Below are 20,979 nucleotides of genomic sequence, written 5' to 3'. Positions count from 1 at the left end.
CCTCCACAGAGCGAGCGACGCAAGCCTCCACAGAGCGAGCGACGCAAGCCTCCACAGAGCGAGCGACGCAAGCCTCCACAGAGCGAGCGACGCAAGCCTCCACAGAGCGAGCGACGCAAGCCTCCACAGAGCGAGCGACGCAAGCCTCCACAGAGCGAGCGACGCAAGCCTCCACAGAGCGAGCGACGCAAGCCTCCACAGAGCGAGCGACGCAAGCCTCCACAGAGCGAGCGACGCAAGCCTCCACAGAGCGAGCGACGCAAGCCTCCACAGAGCGAGCGACGCAAGCCTCCACAGAGCGAGCGACGCAAGCCTCCACAGAGCGAGCGACGCAAGCCTCCACAGAGCGAGCGACGCAAGCCTCCACAGAGCGAGCGACTCAAGCCGCCACAAAGAGAGCGACGCAAGCCTCCACAAAGAGAGCGACTCAAGCCTCCACAAAGAGAGCGACGCAAGCCTCCACAAAGAGAGCGACGCAAGCCTCCACAGAGCGAGCGACGCAAGCCTCCACAGAGCGAGCGACGCAAGCCTCCACAGAGCGAGCGACGCAAGCCTCCACAGAGCGAGCGACGCAAGCCTCCACAGAGCGAGCGACGCAAGCCTCCACAGAGCGAGCGACGCAAGCCTCCACAGAGCAAGCGACGCAAGACTCCACAGAGCGAGCGACGCAAGACTCCACAGAGCGAGCGACGCAAGACTCCACAGAGCGAGCGACGCAAGACTCCACAGAGCGAGCGACGCAAGACTCCACAGAGCGAGCGACGCAAGACTCCACAGAGCGAGCGACGCAAGACTCCACAGAGCGAGCGACGCAAGCCTCCACAGAGCGAGCGACGCAAGCCTCCACAGAGCGAGCGACGCAAGCCTCCACAGAGCGAGCGACGCAAGCCTCCACAGAGCGAGCGACGCAAGCCTCCACAGAGCGAGCGACTCAAGCCGCCGCAAAGAGAGCGACGCAAGCCTCCGCAAAGAGAGCGACTCAAGCCTCCGCAAAGAGAGCGACGCAAGCCTCCGCAAAGAGAGCGACGCAAGCCTCCGCAGAGCGAGCGACGCAAGCCTCCGCAGAGCGAGCGACGCAAGCCTCCGCAGAGCGAGCGACGCAAGCCTCCGCAGAGCGAGCGACGCAAGCCTCCGCAGAGCGAGCGACGCAAGCCTCCGCAGAGCGAGCGACGCAAGCCTCCGCAGAGCGAGCGACGCAAGCCTCCGCAGAGCGAGCGACGCAAGACTCCTCAGAGCGAGCGACGCAAGACTCCACAGAGCGAGCGACGCAAGACTCCACAGAGCGAGCGACGCAAGACTCCACAGAGCGAGCGACGCAAGCCTCCACAGAGCGAGCGACGCAAGCCTCCACAGAGCGAGCGACGCAAGCCTCCACAGAGCGAGCGACGCAAGCCTCCACAGAGCGAGCGACGCAAGCCTCCACAGAGCGAGCGACTCAAGCCGCCGCAAAGAGAGCGACGCAAGCCTCCGCAAAGAAAGCGACTCAAGCCTCCGCAAAGAGAGCGACGCAAGCCTCCACAGAGCGAGCGACGCAAGCCTCCACAGAGCGAGCGACTCAAGCCGCCGCAAAGAGAGCGACGCAAGCCTCCGCAAAGAGAGCGACTCAAGCCTCCGCAAAGAGAGCGACGCAAGCCTCCGCAAAGAGAGCGACGCAAGCCTCCGCAGAGCGAGCGACGCAAGCCTCCGCAGAGCGAGCGACGCAAGCCTCCGCAGAGCGAGCGACGCAAGCCTCCGCAGAGCGAGCGACGCAAGCCTCCGCAGAGCGAGCGACGCAAGCCTCCGCAGAGCGAGCGACGCAAGCCTCCGCAGAGCGAGCGACGCAAGCCTCCGCAGAGCGAGCGACGCAAGCCTCCGCAGAGCGAGCGACGCAAGCCTCCGCAGAGCGAGGGACGCAAGCCTCCGCAAAGAGAACGACGCAAGCCTCCGCAAAGAGAACGACGCAAGCCTCCGCAAAGAGAGCGACGCAAGCCTCCGCAGAGCGAGCGACGCAAGCCTCCGCAGAGCGAGCGACGCAAGCCTCCGCAGAGCGAGCGACGCAAGCCTCCGCAGAGCGAGCGACGCAAGCCTCCTCAGAGCGAGCGACGCAAGCCTCCACAGAGCGAGCGACGCAAGACTCCACAGAGCGAGCGACGCAAGACTCCACAGAGCGAGCGACGCAAGACTCCACAGAGCGAGCGACGCAAGACTCCGCAGAGCGAGCGACGCAAGCCTCCGCAGAGCGAGCGACGCAAGCCTCCGCAGAGCGAGCGACGCAAGCCTCCGCAGAGCGAGCGACGCAAGCCTCCGCAGAGCGAGCGACGCAAGCCTCCGCAGAGCGAGCGACGCAAGCCTCCACAGAGCGAGCGACGCAAGCCTCCACAGAGCGAGCGACGCAAGCCTCCGCAGAGCGAGCGACGCAAGCCTCCTCAGAGCGAGCGACGCAAGCCTCCACAGAGCGAGCGACGCAAGACTCCACAGAGCGAGCGACGCAAGACTCCACAGAGCGAGCGACGCAAGACTCCACAGAGCGAGCGACGCAAGACTCCACAGAGCGAGCGACGCAAGACTCCACAGAGCGAGCGACGCAAGACTCCACAGAGCGAGCGACGCAAGCCTCCACAGAGCGAGCGACGCAAGCCTCCACAGAGCGAGCGACGCAAGCCTCCACAGAGCGAGCGACGCAAGCCTCCACAGAGCGAGCGACGCAAGCCTCCACAGAGCGAGCGACGCAAGCCTCCACAGAGCGAGCGACTCAAGCCGCCGCAAAGAGAGCGACGCAAGCCTCCGCAAAGAAAGCGACTCAAGCCTCCGCAAAGAGAGCGACGCAAGCCTCCACAGAGCGAGCGACGCAAGCCTCCACAGAGCGAGCGACTCAAGCCGCCGCAAAGAGAGCGACGCAAGCCTCCGCAAAGAGAGCGACTCAAGCCTCCGCAAAGAGAGCGACGCAAGCCTCCGCAAAGAGAGCGACGCAAGCCTCCGCAGAGCGAGCGACGCAAGCCTCCGCAGAGCGAGCGACGCAAGCCTCCGCAGAGCGAGCGACGCAAGCCTCCGCAGAGCGAGCGACGCAAGCCTCCGCAGAGCGAGCGACGCAAGCCTCCGCAGAGCGAGCGACGCAAGCCTCCGCAGAGCGAGCGACGCAAGCCTCCGCAGAGCGAGCGACGCAAGCCTCCGCAGAGCGAGCGACGCAAGCCTCCGCAGAGCGAGCGACGCAAGCCTCCGCAGAGCGAGGGACGCAAGCCTCCGCAAAGAGAACGACGCAAGCCTCCGCAAAGAGAACGACGCAAGCCTCCGCAAAGAGAGCGACGCAAGCCTCCGCAGAGCGAGCGACGCAAGCCTCCGCAGAGCGAGCGACGCAAGCCTCCGCAGAGCGAGCGACGCAAGCCTCCGCAGAGCGAGCGACGCAAGCCTCCGCAGAGCGAGCGACGCAAGCCTCCTCAGAGCGAGCGACGCAAGCCTCCACAGAGCGAGCGACGCAAGACTCCACAGAGCGAGCGACGCAAGACTCCACAGAGCGAGCGACGCAAGACTCCACAGAGCGAGCGACGCAAGACTCCACAGAGCGAGCGACGCAAGCCTCCGCAGAGCGAGCGACGCAAGCCTCCGCAGAGCGAGCGACGCAAGCCTCCGCAGAGCGAGCGACGCAAGCCTCCGCAGAGCGAGCGACGCAAGCCTCCGCAGAGCGAGCGACGCAAGCCTCCGCAGAGCGAGCGACGCAAGCCTCCGCAGAGCGAGCGACGCAAGACTCCACAGAGCGAGCGACGCAAGACTCCACAGAGCGAGCGACGCAAGACTCCACAGAGCGAGCGACGCAAGACTCCACAGAGCGAGCGACGCAAGCCTCCACAGAGCGAGCGACGCAAGCCTCCACAGAGCGAGCGACGCAAGCCTCCACAGAGCGAGCGACGCAAGCCTCCACAGAGCGAGCGACGCAAGCCTCCACAGAGCGAGCGACTCAAGCCGCCGCAAAGAGAGCGACGCAAGCCTCCGCAAAGAGAGCGACTCAAGCCTCCGCAAAGAGAGCGACGCAAGCCTCCACAGAGCGAGCGACGCAAGCCTCCACAGAGCGAGCGACTCAAGCCGCCGCAAAGAGAGCGACGCAAGCCTCCGCAAAGAGAGCGACTCAAGCCTCCGCAAAGAGAGCGACGCAAGCCTCCGCAAAGAGAGCGACGCAAGCCTCCGCAGAGCGAGCGACGCAAGCCTCCGCAGAGCGAGCGACGCAAGCCTCCGCAGAGCGAGCGACGCAAGCCTCCGCCGAGCGAGCGACGCAAGCCTCCGCAGAGCGAGCGACGCAAGCCTCCGCAGAGCGAGCGACGCAAGCCTCCGCAGAGCGAGCGACGCAAGCCTCCGCAGAGCGAGCGACGCAAGCCTCCGCAGAGCGAGCGACGCAAGCCTCCGCAGAGCGAGCGACGCAAGCCTCCGCAGAGCGAGCGACGCAAGCCTCCGCAAAGAGAACGACGCAAGCCTCCGCAAAGAGAACGACGCAAGCCTCCGCAAAGAGAGCGACGCAAGCCTCCGCAGAGCGAGCGACGCAAGCCTCCGCAGAGCGAGCGACGCAAGCCTCCGCAGAGCGAGCGACGCAAGCCTCCGCAGAGCGAGCGACGCAAGCCTCCTCAGAGCGAGCGACGCAAGCCTCCACAGAGCGAGCGACGCAAGACTCCACAGAGCGAGCGACGCAAGACTCCACAGAGCGAGCGACGCAAGACTCCGCAGAGCGAGCGACGCAAGCCTCCGCAGAGCGAGCGACGCAAGCCTCCGCAGAGCGAGCGACGCAAGCCTCCGCAGAGCGAGCGACGCAAGCCTCCGCAGAGCGAGCGACGCAAGCCTCCGCAGAGCGAGCGACGCAAGCCTCCGCAGAGCGAGCGACGCAAGCCTCCTCAGAGCGAGCGACGCAAGCCTCCTCAGAGCGAGCGACGCAAGCCTCCGCAGAGCGAGCGACGCAAGCCTCCGCAGAGCGAGCGACGCAAGCCTCCGCAGAGCGAGCGACGCAAGCCTCCGCAGAGCGAGCGACGCAAGCCTCCGCAGAGCGAGCGACGCAAGCCTCCGCAGAGCGAGCGACGCAAGCCTCCACAAAGAGAACGACGCAAGCCTCCACAAAGAGAACGACGCAAGCCTCCACAAAGAGAGCGACGCAAGCCTCCACAAAGAGAGCGACTCAAGCCTCCGCAGAGCGAGCGGCGCAAGCCTCCACAGAGCGAGCGACGCAAGCCTCCACAGAGCGAGCGACTCAAGCCGCCACAAAGAGAGCGACGCAAGCCTCCACAAAGAGAGCGACTCAAGCCTCCACAAAGAGAGCGACGCAAGCCTCCACAAAGAGAGCGACGCAAGCCTCCACAAAGAGAACGACGCAAGCCTCCACAAAGAGAACGACGCAAGCCTCCACAAAGAGAACGACGCAAGCCTCCACAAAGAGAGCGACTCAAGCCTCCACAGAGAGAGCGACGCAAGCCTCCACAAAGAGAGCGACGCAAGCCTCCGCAGAGCGAGCGACGCAAGCCTCCGCAGAGCGAGCGACGCAAGCCTCCGCAGAGCGAGCGACGCAAGCCTCCGCAGAGCGAGCGACGCAAGCCTCCGCAGAGCGAGCGACGCAAGCCTCCGCAGAGCGAGCGACGCAAGCCTCCGCAGAGCGAGCGACGCAAGCCTCCGCAGAGCGAGCGACGCAAGCCTCCGCAGAGCGAGCGACGCAAGCCTCCGCAGAGCGAGCGACGCAAGCCTCCGCAGAGCGAGCGACGCAAGCCTCCGCAGAGCGAGCGACGCAAGCCTCCGCAGAGCGAGCGACGCAAGCCTCCGCAGAGCGAGCGACGCAAGCCTCCGCAGAGCGAGCGACGCAAGCCTCCGCAGAGCGAGCGACGCAAGCCTCCGCAGAGCGAGCGACGCAAGCCTCCGCAGAGCGAGCGACGCAAGCCTCCGCAGAGCGAGCGACGCAAGCCTCCGCAGAGCGAGCGACGCAAGCCTCCACAAAGAGAACGACGCAAGCCTCCACAAAGAGAACGACGCAAGCCTCCACAAAGAGAGCGACGCAAGCCTCCACAAAGAGAGCGACTCAAGCCTCCGCAGAGCGAGCGACGCAAGCCTCCGCAGAGCGAGCGACGCAAGCCTCCGCAGAGCGAGCGACGCAAGCCTCCGCAGAGCGAGCGACGCAAGCCTCCGCAGAGCGAGCGACGCAAGCCTCCGCAGAGCGAGCGACGCAAGCCTCCGCAGAGCGAGCGACGCAAGCCTCCGCAGAGCGAGCGACGCAAGCCTCCGCAGAGCGAGCGACGCAAGCCTCCACAGAGCGAGCGACGCAAGCCTCCACAGAGCGAGCGACGCAAGCCTCCACAGAGCGAGCGACGCAAGCCTCCACAGAGCGAGCGACGCAAGCCTCCACAGAGCGAGCGACGCAAGCCTCCACAGAGCGAGCGACGCAAGCCTCCACAGAGCGAGCGGCGCAAGCCTCCACAGAGCGAGCGGCGCAAGCCTCCACAGAGCGAGCGACGCAAGCCTCCACAGAGCGAGCGACGCAAGCCTCCACAGAGCGAGCGACGCAAGCCTCCACAGAGCGAGCGACGCAAGCCTCCACAGAGCGAGCGACTCAAGCCGCCACAAAGAGAGCGACGCAAGCCTCCACAAAGAGAGCGACTCAAGCCTCCACAAAGAGAGCGACGCAAGCCTCCACAAAGAGAACGACGAAGCCTCCACAAAGAGAACGACGCAAGCCTCCACAAAGAGAACGACGCAAGCCTCCACAAAGAGAACGACGCAAGCCTCCACAAAGAGAACGACGCAAGCCTCCACAAAGAGAACGACGCAAGCCTCCACAAAGTGAACGACGCAAGCCTCCACAAAGAGAACGACGCAAGCCTCCACAAAGAGAACGACGCAAGCCTCCACAAAGAGAACGACGCAAGCCTCCACAAAGAGAACGACGCAAGCCTCCACAAAGAGAACGACGCAAGCCTCCACAAAGAGAACGACGCAAGCCTCCACTAAGAGAACGACGCAAGCCTCCACAGAGCGAGCGACGCAAGCCTCCACAGAGAGAGCAACGCAAGCCTCCACAGAGAGAACGACGCAAGCCTCCACAAAGAGAGCGACGCAAGCCTCCACAAAGAGAACGACGCAAGCCTCCACAAAGATAGCAACGCAAGTCTCCAAAAAGAGAGAGACGCAAGTCTGCACAAAGAGCGACGCAAGACTCCACAGAGCGAGCGACGCAAGACTCCACAAAGAGAGAGACGCAAGCCTCAAGGTAGCAGATACCACAAAGGACACCCACACCAATAACTGTGACAATGACTCAAATCATCCACATGGCACACTCATTAAGCGCAACAAGAACAAAAACCGCAAGAAGCACAGCAGAAACAAGATCATGAACGACAAAAAGAATGACAAAAGCATCCCAGAAACAACAAGCACAACAAGAAAAAGAACAAGAATAAAAGCGAAAACAACGAAAACAGAATCAACTAGTGCGACAAAATGAAAAAGAACGACAACGAAAGCAACAAAGACAGAAACAACAACAATGAAACAACGACCTGTACAACATTGTACAACTATGCACGTGAAGGATAATGTTTTGCAGTATGCTGTGGCAATGACAAGACTACAAACACGCCATGGCATGATAAAGAATCTCACAAATTCACATCTGCTACAGAAGCAAGCAAACAAAACAGCTTTCATGAACAATGACAAACAGAATCAATACCACAAACACAGGAAAAAGTAGAGGTCAGACAACGGTGCAACACAGAATCGCTACCCACAATCAAATGGAACAGGGGAAAAAGGTGTCCATATCATTAAACGACTCATCAGCAAAGCAGCCAAGTCACGTTCCGACATCAACCTAGCTCTGTTATCGTACCGAGCAACCCCATTGAGCTCAGGACTGTCGCCAGCACAAATGCTCTTCGGCAGAGATATCCGGACAACCCTACTGGCAATGTAATTCCGAGACCCCGGCAACGCACTGGTTTTCAACAAAATGCGGGCACTATGCTCCAAACAAAAACGAGACTACGATCAACATGTGATTCCACTGAAGTCACTGACAATAGGTGACATCGTCAGAATCAGGGACTCAGAAGGCGGATGGTCTGAGCAAGCCAAGGTGTTCAGGCTGGAAGCACCGCGGTCCTACATTGTCAAATCGTCAGCGGGAGTACGTTTTCGCCGTAACCGCCGGGATCTATTAGAGATCGACCTACAAAGCCAGTATTTCCGACACTGGACTTGACGGAGTCCATTTGTCCACAGGACGTTCCTTACCACACAACGCCAGACAGTACTCTTGATGACATCAAACCATCATCTCTACTACCACCGTTAAGGCGCTCCAGCAGAAGCCGTAAGGCACCCAACCGGCTAGATTTGTAACAACACTTCAACACACGCACAAGACAAATATGGACATTTCTCACGATGGACTCACAACACAGTTAATTGTTTCTGTATTACTTTTATCATTTTCACAGTGTGCAGATTTGCATGTTCTCACCACTTGTTATGTACAGTTTTCTTGAGGCCAGTCCAGAAAGCATGTCAAATAAAAAGGGGGGGGGGGGGATGTAGTGATCTGTACATACATCTGCACATACACCAGGGACTACAGACAAATGTAACAGCCACAGCATCACTCGAGGGCAGCATCAGGGACGGGTATAAAGGATCCAGCCCAAGGGAGGTCATACTTCTTGCCTGTATTATATCTAGTTTAGCTCTGGAAACAGAACGAACCCACTGAATAAAGTATTTGTGTTAACTGGAAGTCTACAATCTTTATTCAGACTTAGAGAATAACATATTAACACCAAGAACCATCCAAGACAAAGCGACCTACCCAAGTGGCATCCCATCCACCACCTTCAACATTCACTCCCTCCACCACCGACGTAGAGTGGCAGCAGCATGTAACATGCATCTTGTAGAATTTACACAAAGTTCCTTCAAAAGCACCTTCCAAAGCTGCAGTACCAACCACCTAAAAGGACAAAGCAGCAGCGGACACATGGGAATATCAGCACCCGCAGTTCCCCTCCAAGCCACACACCATCCTGACTTGCAACTACCTTGCCATTCCTTCACTAATCACTGGATCAAAATTCTGGAACAGCATTGTGAATATATCTACACCAAAGGTACTCCAAACGGTTCGAGAAGACAACTAACTGCCACCTTCTCAAGGGAGATTAGGGATAGAACATAGAACAGTACAGCACAGAACAGGCCCTTCGGTCCTCAATGTTGTGCCGAGCCATGATCACCCTACTCAAACCCACGTATCCACCCTATACCCGTAACCCAACAACCCCCCCCCCCCCCCTTAACCTTACTTTTATTAGGACACTACAGGCAATTTAGCATGGCCAATCCACCTAACCTGCACATCATTGGACTGTGGGAGGAAACCGGAGCACCCGGAGGAAACCCACGCACACAAGGGGAGAACATGCAGACTCCACACAGACAGTGACCCAGCCGGGAATCGAACCTGGGACCCTGGAGCTGTGAAGCATTTATGCTAACCACCATGCTACCCTGCTGCCCCAAAATCAAGGTAAAGCAAACTAGAAGCTCGGTGCCACAGATATTTTGAGAACGTGTTCAGCATTCACCATTGAATTGATAACATTTCTTCACAGGCTCCTAGCTTTGACCCAAAGGCACTGCTTAGATTTGAACTCAGGATCTATTTGTTTACTAGACAGGCGCTTTAACCATCTAAGCCATAGCGCCACAGGATGGGCAATGAATGTCTGCCTCGCCACCGTCGCAAAGCTCTCATGAATGAATTTTTAAAATGAATGAACAGATTTGAGAGAATTTCTCAATCAACAAACGTGAAAAGGTTTTCCTACGTAATTATAAAAATTAAAGACATTTCACTTTCCACACTTTAGTGAGGGCCACAAAGAATCCTGCATGAGTTTGTCAAAAAGAAAGTAACTTTATTTTCAACAATATGTATACGGGGCGAGTAGTTCATCACTGCTTCCTGCTCTAGCCAGTACCACACTGGCCAGCTCTATTGAGACAGCTGTACTGCTAATGATTGTCCCACCTCCACCCCCCTCCTCATTGGGGGAGCTCATATTCCCCAAGGAATCCTGGGGTAACCAACTGTCCCTGGCCAATAGGATCCAGACAGGTTATGACACCCACCAAAAAACATCTCATTATTTATGATGCTACGTTGGGTTGATTTTCCCCGTACAGCTTTCAGTTCATGTGGTTAATTATTAATTAGTATCTTTAAAGCATTTTGTTCTGCACGAGTGTTTAATATGTTTAACTATCTATATTCTGTTCTTGTAAATAGATTTGACTGTTTCTAACCATCTTAATTGCATACTCAAAACAATTCTATGCCCACACAGTAAACCAATAACTTGCCAGCAAAAACTTCATTCTTATTTTCCATCTTGGAATTTTACACTGGTCGTCTTTCTTTGTAAAGTTTCTTCCTGACTCTTTTTTTACAACAAAGAAAATGGTTTCTGAAAAATGAAAATTCCAGCTAAAGAACCAAATGGTTACCTCAATTCCTGGCATTTGTGCAGAACTGGTCTCAGCCACTGGAGCCCTTCACATTGAATGTAGCAGTTCTCTAGATCAAGTTGTTTCATTGTATCACAGAGTCCAATGACATGAGACAGGACCGCACAGTCAATCGGGGTCAGTCGTAACTCAGAAAATGAAAGTATTTCCACAGACCCCATTCTCTTCTGAGCCAGTGCTTTATTCTGAGGCTCAAACAGGTAGTGGAATGTGTTCAGGAGGTTCCTTTTACCAGTTTCGCTCTCTGTGTTTCCAATCTGTCCTTCAACCTTCTCCTTCACCCAGTCAATCACTCGGCAGGTTGTTTGATGAAGAAATTTACCCAGAAACTCCTCCAGGGGCCAAGCTGCCTGTAGGGAGGAGAGACCAGCAACAAAACGGAGAAATATCTCAAATCTCCCATCTTCCTTGCTCTGGGCTTCACTGAGGAGTTTCCCAATGTCCCCGGGATCTGGAGTCAGGAATAGTGCGAGTGCAGCTACAAACTCCTGGATGGTGAGGTGTGGGAATGTGTAAACCACACTCTGGGCAGAAACATCTCTCTCTATAAGTTCCATTAGGAACCCTGACAGGAACTGGGAAGGTTGCAGATTGTACTTGATCAAATCTCCATTTCTGAACACAATCTTCTTCTCGGAGACTCCTGTGAAGGCCATCTCACCAAGCTTCAGTAACACATCACGGGGGCTTTCAATCTCTCGGCTGTGGTTTTTCAGAATGTTGTAAATATAGTAGGAATATAGTTGGGTGATGGTCTTGGGAACTCGCTGCTGTTTCCTGTCACTTTGTGTAAAGAAGGGACCCAGTGACAGACCGAGGATCCAGCAGTAGGAAGGGTTATAGCACATGGTGTACAGGATCTCATTCTCCTCCACATGTTTAAAAACAGCTGCTGCCACCGTCTGATCTTCAAAAAACTTGTTGAAATATTCCTTCCGTTCATCACCAACAAATCCCAGGATTTCAGCCCAGACACTGATCTCAGCCTTTTCCAATAAATGTAATGCAGTGGGGCGGCTGGTCACTAGCACCGAACATCCTGGGAGCAGCTTGTGCTGTATTAAACTGTACACAATGTCAGACACTTCACACCAGCATTCGGGATCTGTGCACTTGGACTGAGGTTCTGCATTTCTCTGTTTGTCACCAAAATCCTTAAATTCATCCAAACTGTCGAATATAAACAGCAATCCCCCTGGGTTCTTCCACAGCTCTCCCAGAACATTCCCAAAGTAAGGATAGAAAAACAGTATCAGATTCCTCAGGTTTATTCTACAGTTGACACTGTTCAAATCCCGGAACTTGAAACTGAAAACAAATTGAAAGTGCGAGTATATTTTCCCCGTGGCCCAGTCACAAACAATCTTTTGTACCATTGTTGTTTTCCCAATTCCCAGAACTCCAATCACTGCTGCAGAATTCCCAAATTTGGATTTTCTCTGGGAAAAGCTGCTCTGGAACAATTGATCCATTCGGATTTTTTCTAGTTCTCTCCGGAGATGTTTCTTTCTCCACTCTTCATGGTCTCGGCCTCTTGCCAGCAGTTCATGTTCTACAAGTGTCCGATCTCGAACAGTAGAAATGACCGTCAGCTCAGCGTATCGGTCAACCAGCTGGGAAATCTTAACCTTCTCCTTTATTAGGATAGTGTTGACTGTCAGTGTTTCAGTTTGTGCCCGGAGTGTCTCCTTGTGTTTCTGCTGAACATCTGCAATTAGAATAGAAAGAAAGTGGTTCTCAATGTTAGATATTTTGATCTATCAACGTTCCAAGTTTATTTCAACATTCAGTAAGATGGCACAACATTTAATTCAGTTTCAATAGAGATGCATGCACGAGTTAAAACTCAGTTGTTGGAACAGTGACAGAAGACATTTTCAAATTCTCACTTACTTCTTGTATTTACTGAACATGGAACTTCCTACGAGGTGATATTTTCTCTCTGCTGATTAAGGCTATCCAGCCTGTCCTGTTATATAAACAACTCATTACAAATCCTCATAGGATCCTGGCTAGTCGACAATAAGGGTTCGAGAGCAGGGTCACCATTAATGGCATAACACAATTAATGTTCCATCCTCAGAATTTAAAATGGAAAGCAAGCGGAAAGTGGGGGCATTTTTTCCCAGTGGCAGAGATGTAAACAGTCTTTTATACCATTGTTTCTTGTCCAATTTCCAGGACGTGGGTCACTCCCAGATTTGGAATTCGGTGGGAAAATAAATCTCCCCCCCCTCTCTTTGGGTACTGGGAGCTCCCCCTCCCGCAAGACAGCTATGTTGACAATGGAGAAGAGATTGACGAGGGGAAGGTGATACTGGATGAATGCGGTATTGGGGAGAGGGTTTGAATAGTGTGTATTGAGGAAAGGGGATGAGGCTGAATACAGTGTGTATTTTGGGGAAAGGGGCTGAAACATCATGTATCAGGAAAAGGGGCTGCACACAGTGAGATGTTTAATACAGTAAATATTGGGGAGAAGGGCGGAGTACAGTGCATTGGAGAGAGGAGAAGCTTTGAATACAGTGTGTATTGGGGAAAGGGGCTGAATACAGTGTGTATTGGGGACGGGGCTGAATACAGTGTGTATTGGGGAAGGGGGCTGAATACAGTGTGTATTGGGGAAAGGGGCTGAATACAGTGTGTATTGGGGAAAGGGGCTGAATACAGTGTGTATTGGGGAAAGGGGCTGAATACAGTGTGTATTGGGGAAAGGGGCTGAATACAGTGTGTATTGGGGAAAGGGGCTGAATACAGTGTGTATTGGGGAAAGGGGCTGAATACAGTGTGTATTGGGGAAAGGGGCTGAATACAGTGTGTATTGGGGAAAGGGGCTGAATACAGTGTGTATTGGGGAAAGGGGCTGAATACAGTGTGTATTGGGGACGGGGGCTGAATACAGTGTGTATTGGGGACGGGGGCTGAATACAGTGTGTATTGGGGACGGGGCTGAATACAGTGTGTATTGGGGACGGGGCTGAATACAGTGTGTATTGGGGACGGGGCTGAATACAGTGTGTATTGGGGACGGGGCTGAATACAGTGTGTATTGGGGACGGGGCTGAATACAGTGTGTATTGGGGAAAGGGGCTGAATACAGTGTGTATTGGGGACGGGGCTGAATACAGTGTGTTTTGGGGACGGGGGCTGAATACAGTGTGTATTGGGGACGGGGGCTGAATACAGTGTGTATTGGGGAAAGGGGCTGAATACAGTGTGTATTGGGGAAAGGGGCTGAATACAGTGTGTATTGGGGAAAGGGGCTGAATACAGTGTGTATTGGGGAAAGGGGCTGAATACAGTGTGTATTGGGGAAAGGAGCTGAATACAGTGTGTATTGGGGAAAGGGGCTGAATACAGTGTGTATTGGGGAAAGGGGCTGAATACAGTGTGTATTGGGGACGGGGGCTGAATACAGTGTGTATTGGGGACGGGGCTGAATACAGTGTGTATTGGGGACGGGGCTGAATACAGTGTGTATTGGGGACGGGGCTGAATACAGTGTGTATTGGGGAAAGGGGCTGAATACAGTGTGTATTGGGGAAAGGGGCTGAATACAGTGTGTATTGGGGAAAGGGGCTGAATACAGTGTGTATTGGGGAAAGGGGCTGAATACAGTGTGTATTGGGGAAAGGGGCTGAATACAGTGTGTATTGGGGAAAGGGGCTGAATACAGTGTGTATTGGGGAAAGGGGCTGAATACAGTGTGTATTGGGGAAAGGGGCTGAATACAGTGTGTATTGGGGAAAGGGGCTGAATACAGTGTGTATTGGGGAAAGGGGCTGAATACAGTGTGTATTGGGGATCGGGGCTGAATACAGTGTGTATTGGGGAAAGGGGCTGAATACAGTGTGTATTGGGGAAAGGGGCTGAATACAGTGTGTATTGGGGAAAGGGGCTGAATACAGTGTGTATTGGGGAAAGGGGCTGAATACAGTGTGTATTGGGGACGGGGGCTGAATACAGTGTGTATTGGGGACGGGGCTGAATACAGTGTGTATTGGGGACGGGGCTGAATACAGTGTGTATTGGGGACGGGGCTGAATACAGTGTGTATTGGGGACGGGGCTGAATACAGTGTGTATTGGGAAAAGGGGCTGAATACAGTGTGTATTGGGGAAAGGGGCTGAATACAGTGTGTATTGGGGAAAGGGGCTGAATACAGTGTGTATTGGGGACGGGGGCTGAATACAGTGTGTATTGGGGAAGAGGGCTGAATACAGTGTGTATTGGGGAAAGGGGCTGAATACAGTGTGTATTGGGGAAAGGGGCTGAATAGAGTGTGTATTGGGGGAAGGGGCTGAATACAGTGTGTATTGGGGACGGGGCTGAATACAGTGTGTATTGGGGAAAGGGGCTGAATACAATGTGTATTGGGGAAAGGGGCTGAATACAGTGTGTATTGGGGAAAGGGGCTGAATACAGTGTGTATTGGGGAAAGGGGCTGAATACAGTGTGTATTGGGGAAAGGGGCTGAATACAGTGTGTATTGGGGAAAGGGGCTGAATACAGTGTGTATTGGGGAAAGGGGCTGAATACAGTGTGTATTGGGGAAAGGGGCTGAATACAGTGTGTATTGGGGAAAGGGGCTGAATACAGTGTGTATTGGGGACGGTGCTGAATACAGTGTGTATTAGGGATGGGGCTGAATACAGTGTGTATTGGGGACGGGGCTGAATACAGTGTGTATTGGGGACGGGGCTGAATACAGTGTGTATTGGGGACGGGGCTGAATACAGTGTGTATTGGGGACGGGGCTGAATACAGTGTGTATTGGGGACGGGGCTGAATACAGTGTGTATTGGGGAAAGGGGCTGAATACAGTGTGTATTGGGGACGGGGCTGAATACAGTGTGTATTGGGGAAAGGGGCTGAATACAGTGTGTATTGGGGAAAGGGGCTGAATACAGTGTGTATTGGGGATCGGGGCTGAATACAGTGTGTATTGGGGACGGGGCTGAATACAGTATGTATTGGGGAAAAGGGCTGAATAGTGTGTTTTGTTCCGCAGGCAGGGGGGCTTTGGCGGCGGCTGGGGGCACTGGTGGTGGGTGGTCCCGAGTAGGCGAGGCAGGCTGCAGGGGGCAGTTTTTGGCAGGCCATGTCCACGTGCAGCCTGTACCTTATTGCACGGTGCGACTGCCGCAGGCTGCCGATGTGCACATGCACGGCCACGGGCCCGACCATTGTCCAGACATATCCACAGGTAAACGCTGCACGGCTGCTACCTCCCCACATAGCCGCAGAATCGGAGAATCCAGCCCCGGGTCTTTTGAGCCAGGGCTCTATTGTGGGACTTTCACATCCAGTCATAACATCAACCGTGATCATAACAAAAGTGGGGGCTCTGATGGAATTCAAAGTGAGAAAGGGCTACCAGATGTTGATTGGCAATAATTCGTTGGGATACTTAGAAACATGGAAAGCAAGTTACTGGAAGCTGAATGGTAAAACTTGGTCTGAGACTTATTGTTAAAAAATGGGATCTGTAAAACTTTGGAAAAAGACTAAGTGGAGGTCGTGTGGTACTGCGGATAAGAATTGAAGTTTCTGTGAGGTATTTTGTTCAGTTTAGGATCTGAAATGATGTTTGAAATTGCGAAGGCTTTTCTAAAGTTGGAAGATGTTACTTTGACTGGTTTACCAAAAGTATCCAAGAGCTAGTTAACTGAATTGGCAGATAAATAGCAATTTGTATTACTTACAGGGGTTCAGAAAACTGACATTATTGAAAGTCTAGAAAAGCATTTAAAATTGCAAAGGATGTTTGAGAGATCAAGTACTTTTAAAGGCGAGACAACTGAATTGCAAAAAATTCAGTTATAAAGTGAAATAGAAATGAAGAAACTTGAAGAGGAGGCAAAGGGAAAAGAACAGGTGAGCTGTTCAAATTGAAATGAGAAAACGTGAATTTGGAAAGGAGAAGTTAGAAAAGGAAGAGAAAAGAGAGTCAGAATTGCAGCTTAAAAATCTGATGCTTTAAATAGAGACACTGCAGGAACACAGGGAAGAACATATTTCTAGACAAGAACATATTGGGGAGATGTTTAAATTCATATGACCCCTTCAAAAATTTGAAAAAGGATGTGGAAGCATTCTTTATTTATTTTTGAAAGGTACTTTGTAAAAATAAATTTAAAGTACCCAATTCTTTTATTTCCAATTAAGGGCCACCTACCCTGCACATCTTTGTGTTGAGGGGTGAGACCCAGACAGACATGGAGAGAACGACCTGGAAACAGTGACCCGGGGCCGGGAGCGAACATGCAACCTCGGCACTTTTAGGCAACCGTGCTAACCACTTTAAAAGGTAGTTAAACAGATTAAATGGCCAAATTGGACATTACTTTTACAAAAGTTAGAGCAAGTGAGGTGAATGCATCTTTGTTGGACGAGGTATGTAGATTATGATTCAGTAAGGAAAGCTACCCTCAGTGCGTCCGAGTTGGTTCTGAGGCAAACAAGCAGAAATTTTACAATGCAAGAAAACAACCTGGACAAATTTATATTGCGGGTAAAGCAAAATCATTTTCATCATTGGATATGGGCATTAAAGCTAGCGGGGACATACAAAGCCCTTAGAGAAGTGGTTTCGAAGAATTTAAAGATTCACCTTCTTTGGTTATTAGAACTCATGTTGAAGAACAAAAGGTTAAAATCGCTAGATAAGCAGCTGGGCTCTCAGATGATTATGGACTGGTCCATAAAACAAAACCTTTTTTCCGCCATCCTTTTAAACCTGAGAAAGATAGAAGGTCGAAAGGAGAAGGGAAAACAAGTAGTCAAAGAAGAGATGGAATAGTTGAGAATGGTCAGCAAATTTCACCTCAGATCAAAAGGGAACGTGCTGATGGTGGAAGGGATATTTGGAGGCTGAAGTTCTTCCATTGTAACAAAGTGGGACATATTCAGGCAGATTTATGGAAACTAAATGGGAGATCAGTTGCAGTAGTAGGAAAGGAAAAAATAAAATGCTGTTAAAACTGTAACAGTAGTAACCGTGTTCTCTCATTATCTATGAGAACAGGGAATATTCAAGGTAGTTCAGAGAGTTATATGAATACTGGTGAAGGTAACCAGGCCATTAGAAGCTTTGGATGTTTTGTTTCAAAGGGGGAAGTATTCCCTTACTCGTCTAACAAAATAAGTACATAAACCAACATTTTGCAAGATAAAGAGGACCAATCATTAATGGCAGTTGATGATATAAATTGAATTCCCAAAGGTTTTATGAAGGAAAACATATTAATAAGGGATATTAATGGAAGTGATTAACCTGTTTCTTTGTGTAAAGTTAATTTGTAAACTACAAATTGTCAACAAGGACTGAAATTGTAAAATGATCTCTCTAAATCAATGACCAGAGACACCAATCTAAAAGTTCTTGGCAATAATACTGTGCAAGATGTAGCAGATGGAACAGGGGCAAGTGAACAGTTTACCAAAGACCATTAAAATTCTACTGAGAATTGGACTGAAAGAGTTCAGAAAAAGTGAAGGGTAAAAACAAATTAAGAAATTCTAGAGGGCTTAAACATAATCTAACAAAACTCATGTGAAATGGGGTGGGAGAAACAACATCACAAAGAGTTCAAATTACAAATAAAGCAAGAATATGAAATTGATTTTGATGAACTTACAAAGCATTTAAAGAACATTCTTGAAACAGCAAAAAGAGAATTTGACAAGAAATAAGATGTTAATGCACAAAAATGACATTTTGACTGTTAAATCAGAAAGAGAATTTGGAAAGTAGGATTGAAAACGTAATTATGGCTACAAGTAATGAAAATTGCATTGTAGACTTCCAGGACATATTCTTTTCTGAGTTAAAGAAAAAAAAGAAACACAACAACTGAGTTATGATAATGCTATCATGTACAGATTCTGATAATGCTGTTACATGGGTTCGTAACAATAAATAGCATGTGTATCGGGAGAAAGGCGAGATTGGCTGACTATCTTATATATTGGGGATGGGGAGAAGTGGCTGATTTCAGTGCGGGTTGGACGGAAGTGGAGAAGGAGCTGGTTACAATGTGCGTTAGATGGAAGTGGAGATGGAGCTGTTTACCGTGTGTTTTCGGTGGAAGTGTAGATGGGGCTGTTTACCGTGTGTGTTGTATGGAAGTGGAGAAGGGGCTGGTTACAGTGTGTGTTGGATGGAAGTGGAGATGGGGCTGTTTACCGTGTGCGTTGGGTGGAAGTGGAGAAGGGGCTGGTTACAGTGTGTGTTGGACGGAAGTGGAGAAGGAGCTGGTTACAGTGTGTGTTGGATGGAAGTGGAGATGGGGCTGTTTACCGTGCGTGTTGGATGGAAGTGGAGAAGGGGCTGGTTACAGTGTGTGTCGGTCGGAAGTGGAGAAGGGGCTGGTTACAGTGTGTGTTGGATGGAAGTGGAGGAGGGGCTGGTTACAATGTGTGTTGGACGGAAGTGGAGGAGGGGCTAATTACAGTGTGTGTTGGATGGAAATGGAGGAGGGGCTGGTTACAGTGTGTGTTGGTCGGAAGTGGAGAAGGGGCTGGTTACAGTGTGTGTTGGATGGAAGTGGAGATGGGGCTGTTTACCGTGTGTGTTGGATGGAAGTGGAGATGGGGCTGTTTACCGTGTGTGTTGGATGGAAGTGGAGATGGGGCTGGTTACAGTGTGTGTTGGATGGAAGTGGAGGAGGGGCTGATTACAGTGTGTGTTGGTCGGAAGTGGAGAAGGGGCTGGTTACAATGTGTGTTGGTCAGAAATGGAGAAGGGGCTGGTTACAGTGCGTGTTTGGACGGAAGTGGAGAAGGGGCTGGTTACAGTGTGTATTCGGTGGAAGTGGAGAAGGAGCTGGTTACAGTGCGTGTTAGAGAGAAGTGGAGATGGGGTTGATTACAGGATTTCACAGTGTATCAGGATCCTGCCAGGTGTGTACGGTATTTCACAGTGATGGGGCTGGTTTAGCACACTGGGCTAAATCGTTGGCTTTGAAAGCAGACCAAGGCAGGCCAGCAGCATGGTTCAATTCTGGTACCAGCCTCCTCGAACAGGCGCCGAAATGTGGCGACTAGGGGCTTTTAACAGTAACTTCATTGAAGCCTACTCGTGACAATAAGCGATTTTCATTTCATTTCGCGAGGTGTGTACAGGGTTTCAGTGTATCAGGATCCTGCCAGGTGTGTACGGGGTTTCACAGTGTATCAGGATCCTGCCAGGTGTGTACAGGGTTTCACAGTGTATCAGGACCCTGCCAGGTGTGTACAGGTTTTCACAGTGTATCAGGATCCTGCCAGGTGTGTACGGGGTTTCACAGTGTATCAGGACCCTGCCAGGTGTGTACAGGTTTTCACAGTGTATCAGGACCCTGCCAGGTGTGTACAGGGTTTCACAGTGTATCAGGATCCTGCCAGGTGAGCACGGGGTTTCAGTGTATCAGGGTCCTGCCAGGTGTGTACGGGGTTTCACAGTGTATCAGGATCCTGCCAGGTGAGTATGGGGTTTCAGTGTATCAGGGTCCTGCCAGGTGTGTACAGGGTTTCACAGTGTATCAGGATCCTGCCAGGTGTGTACAGGGTTTCACAGTGTATCAGGATGCTGCCAGGTGTGTACAGGGTTTCACAGTAAAATTTGGATAAATGTGTGGCTACTCACTTTGGGAGCAAAAACGAGAAGGCACACTATTCTCTGAATTGCCATAAATTCGGAGAAGGCAATGTGCAACGAGACCTGGGTGTCCTCCTGCACCAATTGCTGAAGGTAAGCATATAGGTAGAACAAGTGGTAAAGAAGGCAAATGGTATGAAGGCCTTCATTGCGAGATGATTCAAGTACAGGAGCATGGATCTCTTGCTGCAATTATACAGGACCTTGGTGAGATCACACCTGGAATACTGTGTGCAGTTTTGGTCTCCTTATATAAGGAAAGATATTCTTGCTATAGAGGGAGTGCAGTGAAGGTTTACCAGACTGATTTGTGGGATGGTGAGACTGACGAATGGGGAGAGATTGAGATCAGAAGAATGGGAGGGTGGGGGGGATCTCATAGAAATCTGTGAAATTCTAGTAGGACTAGACAAGGTAAATGCAAGAAGGATGTTCCCAAAGTTGTGGTTGTCCAGAACAAGGTGTCACAGTCTGAGGATATGCTGTTGAGTATTGAGGACAGAGATGAGGAGAAATGTCTTCACCCAGGGAATGGTGAGCCTGTGGAATTCGTTACCACAGGAAGTGGTTGAGGCTAAAACATTGTATGGTTGCCAGAAGCAGTTAGATATAGCACTCGGGGCGAAGGAGATCAAAGGCAATGAGTGGAAAACGGGATTAGGAAATCGAGTTGGATGATTAGCCATGATCATAATGAATGGTGGAGCAGGCTTAAAGGGCTGAATGCCCTCCTCCTGCTTCTGATTTTCTGTTTCCCAGTGTATCAAGATCCTTCCAGCTGCATACAGGGTTTCACACTGTATCCGGATCCTGTCGGG

General features: G+C 52.0%; 1 protein-coding gene across 1 annotated transcript in view; it reads right to left on the bottom strand.

Annotated features, from left to right (window-relative positions):
* Nucleotides 1-20,979, bottom strand: part of LOC119968004 — a 185,773-nt gene that overhangs the window by 135,848 nt on the left and 28,946 nt on the right. Inside the window, exon 7 of the mRNA XM_038801105.1 lies at nucleotides 10,501-12,229. Coding sequence (XP_038657033.1) covers nucleotides 10,501-12,229 — 1,729 coding nt within the window. The remainder of the gene's footprint in view (nucleotides 1-10,500; nucleotides 12,230-20,979) is intronic.

The sequence above is a fragment of the Scyliorhinus canicula genome, chromosome 6 (assembly GCF_902713615.1).
Source record: "Scyliorhinus canicula chromosome 6, sScyCan1.1, whole genome shotgun sequence".
NCBI classification, from domain to species: Eukaryota; Metazoa; Chordata; class Chondrichthyes; order Carcharhiniformes; family Scyliorhinidae; genus Scyliorhinus; species Scyliorhinus canicula.
This window is presented reverse-complemented; position numbering and strand designations above follow the sequence as displayed.